Source organism: Rhinopithecus bieti, unplaced genomic scaffold, assembly GCF_001698545.2.
Source record: "Rhinopithecus bieti isolate Rb0 unplaced genomic scaffold, ASM169854v2 scaffold_83126, whole genome shotgun sequence".
In the NCBI taxonomy this organism is placed as follows: Eukaryota; Metazoa; Chordata; class Mammalia; order Primates; family Cercopithecidae; genus Rhinopithecus; species Rhinopithecus bieti.
The window spans coordinates 186,622-198,430 of NW_016830431.1; the positions used below are offsets into that span (position 1 = coordinate 186,622).

Sequence of the window (11,809 nt, forward strand, 5' to 3'; positions counted from 1 at the left end):
AGGCAGGAGAATGGCGTGAACCCAGGAGGCGGAGCTTGCAGTGAGCGGAGATCGCACCACTGCACTCCAGCCTGCGTGACGGAGAAAGACTCCGTCTCAAAAAAAAAAAAAACCATAAATAATAACATAATAAATGTTCATAACTTCCCCTTCCTTGGAAAATAGAATATCCTGTGACCCTCCCAGCTGAACTGTTAAATTGACATTTTCTTCTCTTTTTGCCTCCTCTAGGTTTTGGTAAGACTAGTCTGAATCGTAGAGGAAGAGTCATGCCTGGAAAGAGACGTCCTAATGGAGTTATCACTGGCCTTGCAGCTAGGAAAACAACTGGAATTCGAAAAGGAATTAGTCCTATGAATCGTCCACCTCTAAGTGACAAGGTAGGATGATGGCTTAATCCTGGATTAGATGTCCTTTTCCTTTACTTGTACTAACATTTCTGTGAATAAGCTTAACAGAAAATTTTATTTGTTTTTATGTGGTACTTTGGGACTGATATATCAAATTTAATATCTAAATATAAATCATTGCCATTCTTAAAGAATACCTAAATTTCCACATTCTCAAATATCAGTAAGTTTTTTGTTTGTATGTTTTTTGTTTTTTATATGTAGATAGAGTCTTGCTCTGTTACCCACCTGGAGTGCAGTGACGTGATCTTGGCTCACTGCAGCATCCACCTCCCAGGTTCAAGCAATTCTCCTGCCTCAGCCTTCTGAGTAGCTGGGATTACAGGTGTGTGCCACCGTGCCCGGCTAATTTTTGTATTTTTAGTAGAGATGGGGTTTTACCATGTTGGCCAGGCTAGTCTTAAACTCCTGACCTCAAGTGATCTGCCCGCCTCCGCCTCCCAAAATGCTGGTATTACAGGCGTGAGCCACCATGCCTGGCCGAAAATTGAGGGTTTTTTTCGGGGGGAATGGAGTCTCACTCTGTCGCCCAGGCTGGAGTGCAGTGGTGCAATCTCAGCTTACTGCAACCTCTGCCTCCTGGGTTTAGGAAATTCTCCTGCCTCAGCCTCCCGAGTAGCTGGGACTACAGGTATGTGCCACCATGCCTGGCTAATTTTGTATTTTAGTAGAGACGGGGTTTCACCATGCTGGCCAGGCTGGTCTCAAACTCCTGACCTCGTGATCCATCTGCCTCAGCCTCCCAAAGTGCGGAGATTAAAGGCGTGAGCTGCCATGCCTGACCAAATTAAGACTTTTTAATGTGAATCAGTCAATGGATATTTATGAAGTACTTCTCATATACTTAATAGAAGAATCCAGATAAAGTATAAGATAAGGTTCATATTTGTCAAGAACTTTAGAGAAGTCTTTATGGACAATATGGATATGTGAATTAGGCTTTAATGGTGGATTTAGTTTACATATGTGGAGGAAGAAAAAGAGGATGTTTCATGTGCTTTTGTTTTTTATGATACTTTTTGCCTCTGATGTCTATTCCAGCTCCTTTGCTGTCATGACTTCCCCGCTTTTCTTGTTTTGGCATTTGTTTTGGAACTTGGCTTTTTAAAATCTATTAGTATCAAAAATCATGTTTATATAAATTATTCCCTAGTTTATATCTCTGGCTCTCTGATTCTTCTCTTGAGTTGCGGAGCCACAATTCCCCATCACCTGTGGGTCCCCTGAGTACCTCACATATTTTAAATACAATGTGAGGTTTTCATCTTTTCAGTCGCTTAGACTGTAAATTTTCAAGCTGTTTCTCCATCTCCCTTATCTACACATTTAAGCTGTTGTCAATCCCTGTTCTTTCTGCATTAGAAATGTTTATTGTAGTAGGGTATATAGAAAAATGCAATTTGATTAACATAGTTTCTTGCCTTCTGATAGAATATAGAACAATATTTTCCAGTGTTAAAAAGGAAGGCAAACCTTCTGAGACAAAACGAAGGGCAGAGGAAACCAGTGGCAGTTCTCAAGAGACCTAACCAGCTAAACAGAAAGTAAGTACTCAAATATGATGATGTGTTATTTTGCATTAAAAAACACTTCTTGCATTAAGTGGTGTGAAGAATAGATTTGCAGTGATTTTTTTAGTTATCTGATCATTTTCAAGACTGATGTTTGGGATGTCTGTCTGAACATCCACATGGATATATCCAGTAATAGCTCGTTTATTAGATGAATTCTTACTGATGAATTTAACCAATATAAGCTTTTTAAAAAGCATCACTCTGCTTCTTTACCTGTTTGACACGTGGAATAAAATTGCAAAAGCTGATCACTTTAGTAGAACTCTCTCTCTCTCTTTTTTTTTTTTTCCTGTTTCTTTGAGACAGGGTCTTCTTGCTCTATTGCTGAGGCTGGAGTGCAGTGGCGCCATCACTGCTCACTGGAGCTTCGACCCCCACCCGGGGTCAAGTGATCCTCCCACATCAGCCTCCTGAGTAGATGGGACCACAGATAATGCCACCATGCTCTGCTAGTTTGTTTTTTTTTTTGTAGAGACAGGGTCTCACCCTGTTGCCTAGGCTGGTCTCAATTCCTGACCTCAAGTGATCCTCCCACCTCAGCCTCCTAAAGTGCTGGGATTACAGGCATGTGCCACTGTGCCCAGCCCTGGTAGAACTCTTAACATCTCAGTGGGAATTATTCAAAATTGGAAATTCTGAAAGCTCAATTTGTTACTCAGTCTGGATGGCCCTTACTAGAACACTGAATCACAATGTATATTATTTGTGGAAAAATCAAAACTAGAAAGAAAGAATTCTTCATGAACACTTGTAAAACTGAAATTATTTTTATACTAAATTGAATAATAAAAACCAAGAATTATGGCCTGTGAGCTGGGCACAGTGGCATGTGCCCGTGGTCCCAGCTACTTAAGAGGCTGAGGCAGGAGGATCACATGAGCCCAGGATTCAGGGCTAACGTGGGCAACATAGTGAGACCCCCATCTCTGAAAAAGAAAGAAAAGAAAAATTTATAATCTGTTGTTATGGCATTCTGTTCTCTGTAAGGACAAAGTAGATGAAGTTGATGAGGTGTGGTTTCCTTATTCAGTTTCAAGTACTATTTATTTATCTTTCGTGGAGATTATTCAGCAAACAAAACCTGGAATGGAGTTTTTAAAAAATGCAGTGACTGGGCACAGTGGCTCATGCTTGTATTCCTAGCACTTTGGGAGGCCATGGCGTGTAGATCACCTGAGGCCAGGAGTTCGAGACCAGTCTGGCCAACATGGTGAAACCCCATCTCTACTAAAAATACAAAAATTAGCTGGACATGGTGGTGCATGCCTGTAGTTCCAGCTATTTGGGAGGCTGAGGCAGGAGAATCGCTTAAACCTGGGAGGCGGAGATTGCGGTGAGTCAAGATCGTACCACTGCACTCCAGCCTGGGTAACTGAGACTGTCTCAAACAAAATAAAAAATAAAAAACAAAACAAAAAATGGAATGGCTGGAATTGCAGTTTTAACCATCATCTTTTGGGAATCACTTGATAATAAGGGACCTTCTCAAATAAGAACCCATCATTTACATGAGACTTACATGTTAATTGGGTTAGCTAGGGAAATTTTGAACTTGAATCTCTGAAAGATTGGAGGTAAGACTAAGGAATCTGTTGAACACTTGTTTGTATAGTGTTTCATATTTATCAATAGATCAGTTGAAGACATGGAATATTAGAGGATTGAATATTGCATAAATATGAAATTTTAATTTTTCGTACTTCAACTTCCTATAGAAAACAAAAGAAATTAGGTGCAGCAAACCACCATGGCGCATGTATACCTACGTAAGAAACCTGCGTGTTCAGCTCATGTGTCTCGGAACTTAAAGTAAAATTAAAAAAAAAAAAGAATTGGTGAAAGTCAAACAATTAACAGCATCGTTCTGTGCATGAGAGAACAAGAAACAGAAGAATATAAGTTTTTCTGTGGTTTATTTATTTTTTGAGATGAAGTCTGTTGCTGGGCTGGAGTGCAGTGGCGTGATCTTGGCCCACTGCAACCTCTGCTTCCCTGACTCAAGCAATTCTCATGCTTCAGCCTCCTGAGTAGCTGGGACTGCAGGCGCGTGCCACCAAGGCTGGCTAGTTTTTGTGTTTTTTAATAGAGACAGGATTTCACCATGTTGCCCACGCTGGTCTCAAACTCCTGACCTCAAGTGATCCACTCACCTCAACCTCCCAAAGTGCTGGAATTACAGGTGTGAGCCATAATGCCTGGCCTTTATGGTTTATGTTAATACATCACGGTTTCTGAGTGAGGAAGGAAGAGAAAGCTGGAGGAGGAGATGTTATTTTTCAAACCTTTCTCTTTATTTTTGGTCTTCAGTTTATTTTAGGTCTTCAGTTTGGCCTATATGTAGTTTTTCTTTGTACTAATCCTGTAAATTGTAAAGTTACGTTTTCACCAAATATAAGAAATAGCGGCCGGGCGCGGTGGCTCAAGCAGCCTGTTGAATCCCAGCACTTGTGGGAGGGCCGACGGGCGAATCACGGAGGTCAGAGATCGAGACCATCCTGGTAACACGGTGAGACCCCGTCTACTAAAAAGGACAAAAAACATACCGGGCGACGCGCCGGTGGCGGCCGCTGTAGTCCCCGCTACTCGGAGGCTGAGGCAGGAGAATGGTGTGAACCCGGGAGGCGGAGCTGGCAAGTGAGCTGGATTTGGCCACTGCACTCCGTCTGGGTTGACAGGAGCGAGGACTCCGTCTCAAAAAAAAAAAAAAAAAAAAAAAAAAAAAAAAAAAAAAAAAAGAAATAGCACTAAAAATGTGATTATTAATGTCTTCAGAAGATACATGGAATGTTAGAGGATTTAATATTTGGACGATAAAGTGGTTCGAAATTAACAGGTGGTTATGTGCTGTGCTTCGGAGGGAGGTATTTGTTAATCAAATCTCAATAGCTTCATGTTAATAAGGAAATAATTCAGAGTTGTTTGTTACTTGCACCTCATGTTTGCAGCCTATGAATTTAACTATTTTGCTTATTTTCCTCAAGACGTTTGAAAGTAGATAAATGGCTTAGCATGGCATATGTGTTTTTGTTGCAGAAATAACATTCCAGCTAATTTTACCAGGAGTGGAAATAAATTAAATCACCAGAAAGATACTCGTCAGGCAACTTTTCTTTTCAGAAGAGGCCTGAAGGTATTGAAAAACTTTGGCAGTGTTTTTTGTTTTGTTTTGTTTTGTTTTGTTTTAACCCAAAGAGGATCCTGAGCAGCCACCTTCGGTAAGCCTCAGTCACAGGCAGCATTGGGTTCAGGATGTGAGGAACATGGCAGTAGATTAGTTCTTTCTGTCGTACGTTTTTTATTTCCTGTCCTTTCTTACCCTCAATAGCAATGTCTTATAATAATTTAACATGTTATTTGGGAATAAACCTGTATTTGCCACTTGTTCTGATACAGGAATTCCAACAGGGAAGGGTTGCCAGAATAGCACAGGCCCCTCTGCATTCATGCACACGCCCCACTGGGTTATAAGGTTCTAGAGCAGGATCACTCTTTGGATTCAATCCTCTGCTTTCTGTGGGACCTACTGCTTTTTTTTTTCTCTTCAGGTTCAGGCCCAGTTGAATACAGAACAACTGCTAGACGATGTAGTAGCAAAGAGAACTCGTCAGTAAGTTTCCATTTGTTTTTCAAGATGTTATTTCAAAACTCCCAGAATACTGACTACCCAAATTACCATGTGCCTCAGTCCAGAAGAAATTAATTGAAACCCAAAATAAAATTGAGCCTGAAAGCTGGGCATAGTGGCGCTACACACCTGTAGTCCCAGCTAGTTGGGAGACTGAAGCAAGAGAATTGCTCGAGCCCAAGAGTTCAAGGCTGTGAAGTGCCATGATCTCACCTGTGCATCGCCACTGCACACCGGCCTGAGCAGCATAGCTCGGGCTGTGGAGACTGTCTCCAAAAAAAATTTTTTTAATTGAGCCTAAAATAAATAAATCCTGTTTTGTCCTTTGTTGATTTTCGCCAAAAATCCTTTTGAGTTTTCACATGTCGATATTGTGACAGTTTTAGTGCCAAGTAGATTACTTTTTTTAAAATTTTTATTTTTTATTGGCTATTCCATTTTAATGAAACAGCTTTTTATTTCTTTCTTTTTTGGTTATAACTACTTTCATACAAATGAACCTATTTAGGGAACGAATAGAATAAAATTCAGTAGAGCTTTTAGAAAATTTGTGCAACTTTAAAAACAATAGTTTTCCTTTTCACAGTCTTTTTTATTAGCCCTATAAAAAAAATTTTGAAAATCTATTTTATCCTGTTATAATCACACCTCCTGAGTGTGAGTTGTAACATACTAATTCATCAGTGTGATTAGGTTTTGAGATTAACTGTTTAAAATTATGGCTACTTTTTGGAAAACCAAATATATACAGTTGGTCTTCTGTGTCTCAGGGGAATTGGTTCCAGGACCATTGAAGAGATTAAAATCCTCAGATCCTCAAGCCCCTTACAATCGGCCCTCCATATCCATGGATTGCTTTCAGTCTGCATGAAATTGATTGAATACGTGGATGTAGAACCTGTGGATACAGAGAGCTGGCTGTAAAACATGGTCATGGTCCAGATATGATGCAAAGTGTGGGGCGTGATTTTTAGCGGTTGGAGTGTTAGGACACTGTGAAACAGATACTGGTAGTGTTCTTCAGCGCAGGCGCCACGACGTTAGCAACCGTGGGGAAGGAAAGAATAATCGTCTTTTTGCTTCTGCAGTGAACGGTATTTACATGATCATGATCATGTATAAAAGTTACTTGTTCTGAACTTTGAGAATCAACCTGTTAGACCAAGCACAACATAGTTAATTTGAGAACAGAATGTAATGTCAGTGTCCGATTTTGACTCGTGAATATAAAGGAAGAGCTGACAGAAAGTGAGAGGCGCGAACAAGGGGGCAGAGGCGGAAGGAAGGGGACAGAGGCACCGAGATCCTTTCCCACAGAGCGGGGGGGTCAAGCGATTCTGCTGAGAGAAACCGAGATGTAACTATTTGAAGTTACAAAGCCAGGGAAGTAGTGACATGGCCACCACAATGTTTCAAGGTAGGTAAGGAAACTGGAGGATAGCTGGATGAACTAAATCTATTCATCATAGCAAGTTTTTTTTTTTGAGATGGAGTCTCGCTCTGTTGCCCAGAATGCGCAATGGCGCAATCTCGGTTCACTGCACCCTCCCGCTCCTGGGTTCAAGCAGTTCTCTGCCTCAGCCTCCCAAGTAGCTGGGATTACAGGTGTCCGCCACCATGCCCAGCTTAATTTTGTATTTTTTTTTTTTAAGTAGAGATGGGGTTTCACTGTCTTGGCCAGGCTGGTCTTGAACGTCTGACCTCAGCCTCCCAAAGTGCTGGGATTACAGGTGTGAGCCACTGCGCCCGGGCTGCAGCAAGGTTTTTTACTACATAAGCATCTTGTTGAGTGAATTGGAAGTGACCAGCAAGCAGTAAAAACAGAAAAGGTTAAAAGGGCGGCCTCTGAAGAGTAGGAATGGAAAGCAGGAGAATAGTGGGGTGAGGGACTGTTGCTTTTTATTAGAAGTTCTTTTGTGCTATTTGATTTTTTAAAATTTGTATATATTTATCACACTGAAAAATATGTAATAAATTCAGATGCCCAGTTCTGCACCCAAGGTGTTGATTCATTATGTCATGGTGGGGTTTAGGTATTTCTTTCTTGCAAGCTAAGAAAAAGTAATGGCTACTTTTAGAATGTTTATTTTTATTTTGAATATACATAGGGTTTATCAATTTACATTTAGTGAATTTTATTTTTTTTGATACTAGATGGCGGACTTCCACCACAAATGGAGGGATTTTGACTGTATCTATTGACAATCCTGGAGCAGTGCAATGCCCAGTGTAAGTTTTTTTTTTTTTTGCAAAAATTATAACCTCTCATTACACAGGATCATAAGAAAGTATTGGACTTCTGCCCAGAGAATGATGTCCAAGTTAGGATAAACCAAGCAGAAAGTAATACCTGTGATACAATATGGAAACAGTATGGTGTAAAGTTAAAAGGAAGAGTTTTCTGGATTCCTGATTCTGCAGCCCTAAATGACCACGTTGAGCAGTGTTTTTTAATATTTTAAAAATTATGTGCATGTATATCATATGTACCCTTTTTTGGGGGGCAAAGTCTGGCTCTGTTACCCAGGCTGGAGTATAGTACTGTGATCATGGCTTATTGCAGCCTTGACCTCCCAAGCTCAAGCGATCCTCCTGCCTTAGCCTCCCGAGTCCTGAGTAGCTGGGACGGCAGGTGCCACCACCATGCCTGGCTTTTTTGTTTGTTTGTGCCCAGACTGGTCTTGAACTCCTAGACTCAAGCAGTCCTCTCACCTTGGCCTCCCAAAGTGCTGAGGTTACAGGCGTGAGCCACTGCACCTGACCCAATATGTGTATTTTTATGTACAATAATAAACGAGATGACAGCATACATGCTACTACTTCCCCCAATCCCTGTAATGTTTTGATGTCTTTATGTTTTAGACCATACAGACCTACCTTCTCTTTTTTTTTTTTTTTTTTTTTTTTAGACGGAGTCTTACTCTGTCGCCCAGGCTGGAGTGCAGTGGCCGGATCTCAGCTCACTGCAACCTCCGCCTCCCGGGTTCACGCCATTCTCCCGCCTCAGCCTCCTGAGTAGCTGGGACCACAGGCGCCCGCCACCTCGCCCGGCTAATTTTTTGTATTTTAGTAGAGACGGGGTTTCGCTGTGTTAGCCAGGATGGTCTCGATCTCCTGACCTCGTGATCCGCCCGTCTCGGCCTCCCAAAGTGCTGGGATTACAGGCTTGAGCCACCGCGCCCGGCCAGACCTACCTTCTCTTTAAATTTATTGCTCTATAAACTTCGTCGATTTATGGAGCTCATGTTCTATTCAAGCATCTCTTGATTTTTTTAAGACATAAGGTCTACTCTGATTCTCAGGCTGGAGTGCAGTGGTGCCATCATAGCTCACTGCTGCCTCCAACTCCTGGGCTTCAATAATTCTCCTGCCTCAGCCTCCTGAGTAGCTGGGAACATAGGCATGCATCACCACACCCAGCTAATTTTATTTTATTTATTTTATATAGTTTTATATAGGTGGGGTCTTGCTATGTTCCTTAGGCTGATCTCTAACCCCTGGCCTCAAGCGATCCTCCTGCCTTGGCCTCCCAAAGTACCAGGATTGTAGGCCTGAGCCACAGTGCATAGCCATCCAGCCATCTTAATGATTGAAATGAAAAGAATGTAGGATGGGTGCCTAGAACTTTAGAGGTTGCTCTCTTTTAATGGAAGATCAAGAATTAGGAATCACCAAACATTCTGCCTTGTTGAAAAGTTTGTAGTTCTATTTAAAGAGTTATTCTCTGAACAATGATATATTTTAGTCTAGAGTAGCCAATGACACTTTTTTTTGAGAACACAAATAAAATGGCCCTAATACATTTGAACATGTGTACAGGATGTCTTTTTTTTTTTTTTTTTTTTTTTTTTTGAGACAGAGTCTCGCTCTGTCGCCCAGGCTGGAGTGCAGTGGCCGGATCTCAGCTCACTGCAAGCTCCGCCTCCCGGGTTGTTTACGCCATTCTCCTGCCTCAGCCTCCCGAGTAGCTGGGGCTACAGGTGCCCACCACCTTGCCCGGCTAGTTTTTTGTATTTTTTAGTAGAGATGGGGTTTCACCGTGTTAGCCAGGATGGTCTCGATCTCCTGACCTCGTGATCCACCCGTCTCGGCCTCCCAAAGTGCTAGGATTACAGGCTTGAGCCACCGCGCCTGGCCCAGGATGTCTTAAGTACCAAATTAATTTATTTTTCTTTTCATTGTTAAGCTGCTCTGATACTTTAATATTTTTCTAATAGAACTCAGAAACCACGATTAACTCGTACTGCTGCACCTTCATTTTTAACAAAGCGGGAGCAAAGTGACGCCCGGAAAGTTCCTAAAGGTGTTCCCCTACAGTTTGACATAAACAGCGTCGGAAAACAGGTAAAAAAAAACGTTTTCTGTATTTTCTTGGGTCATCTGCTGAGAATATTTTAATTAACAAAACATTTATTATAATCGTGAATTATAAACAAGGTATCCTAACTGCCCCCTGAAACCTAGGGAACCACTAACTCACTTTTGTCTGCCAGTTTGCCTATTTTGACATTTCATATAAATCAGATCATACAGTATGTATTTGTGACTGAATTGTTTCACTTAGCATAATGTTTTCAAGGTTCATCTATATTGTGTCAGTATTTAGTTTTGTTTTCCTGCTGAACAGTGTTCATCATATTTATATACCACATCTTATTTATTCCTTTGTTACTGGATGGGTATTTGGGTGTTTTCACTCCTCAGACACTAGGAATAATACTGCTCTGAGCATTTGCACAGAAGTTTTTGTGTGAGCATCTGTTTTCATTTCTCCCTGGTATATACCTAGGAGTAGAACTGCTAGGTTTATAATAACTCTTTATCTAATCTTTTGAGGAACTGCTGGACTGTTTTCCCTAGAAGAGTCTGTGCTACCACTTTATATTCCCACCAGCATCTATGGGGGTTCTGAATTTCTCTATATCCTCACCAATACTCACTGTTATCTGCTGTTTGACTATAGCCATCTAGCAAGATTACAGGATACAAGGTTAATAACAAAATTGTCAAAACCGACCAGGCGCGATGGCTCACGCCTGTATTCCCAGCACTTTGGGAGGCCGAGGCGGGCAGATCACCTGAAGTCAGGAGTTTGAGACCAGCCTGGCCAACATGGTGAAATCCTGTCTCTACTAAAAATACAAAAATTAGCCTGGTGTGGTGGCAGGTGCCTGTCATCCCAGCTACTAGGGAGGCTGAGGCAGGAGAATTGCTTGAACCTAGGGGGCAGAGATGGTAGTGAGCTGAGATCGTGCCACTCATTCCAGCCTGGGCAATAGAGCAATACTCATCTCAAAAAAAAAAAGTCAAAAACCACATTGACAATTTTGTATTAACCATATTAACCTTGTATCCTGTAATCTTGCTAAATTCACTTACTTTTATATTGACTTTGTAGATTCCTTAGGACTTTTTTTTTTTTTTGAAACAGGGTCTCTTTCTGCCACCAAGACTGGAATGCAGCGGCATATTCATAGCTCACTGTAGCCTTGACTTCCCAGGCTCAAACGATCCTTCCTCCCACCTCAGCCTCCTGGGTAGCTGGGGATTCAGGCACACACTACCACACCTGGGGATACAGGCACACACCACCACACCTGGGGATACTGGCACACACACCACAGCTGGGGATACTGGCAAACACCACCACAGCTGGGGATGCAGGCACACACACCACACCTGGGAATACAGGCACACACACCACAGCTGGGGATACAGGCACACACCACCACACCTGGGGATACAGGCACACACCACCACACCTGGGGATACAGGCACACACCACCACACCTGGGGATACTGGCAAACACCACCACAGCTGGGGATGCAGGCACACGCACCACACTTGGCTAATTTTTGTATTTTTTGTAGAGACAGGGTTTCAGAGAAGGTTTCACTACATTTCCCAGGCTGGTCTTGAACGCCTAAGCTCAAGCCATCTGCCTGCCTTCTGTGGCTGCCCAGCTTAGGATTTTCTGTGTAAACAATCATTTTGTTTTCCTAATTCATTTCCAAATCTTTAAAACCTTTTCTTGCTTTGTTACAATGGCTAGGACCTCCAGTCCAATGTTGAGTAGAAATGGTTAAGATGTATACTTGTATGCATGCCTTGTTCCAAAGCCTGAAGAGAAGGCATTAAATATGTCACCATTTAGTATGATATTAGCCATATATATATATATATATATATATATATATAT

General features: G+C 41.8%; 1 protein-coding gene across 3 annotated transcripts in view; it reads left to right on the plus strand.

Annotated features, from left to right (window-relative positions):
- Positions 1-11,809, plus strand: part of FYTTD1 (forty-two-three domain containing 1) — a 50,375-nt gene that overhangs the window by 34,507 nt on the left and 4,059 nt on the right. For all 3 annotated transcript variants that reach the window (XM_017865516.1, XM_017865513.1, XM_017865515.1), the window contains exons 3-8: positions 232-380; positions 1,842-1,954; positions 5,018-5,114; positions 5,530-5,591; positions 7,764-7,838; positions 9,827-9,953. In XM_017865516.1, the coding sequence (XP_017721005.1) occupies positions 232-380; positions 1,842-1,954; positions 5,018-5,114; positions 5,530-5,591; positions 7,764-7,838; positions 9,827-9,953 (623 nt within the window). The remainder of the gene's footprint in view (positions 1-231; positions 381-1,841; positions 1,955-5,017; positions 5,115-5,529; positions 5,592-7,763; positions 7,839-9,826; positions 9,954-11,809) is intronic.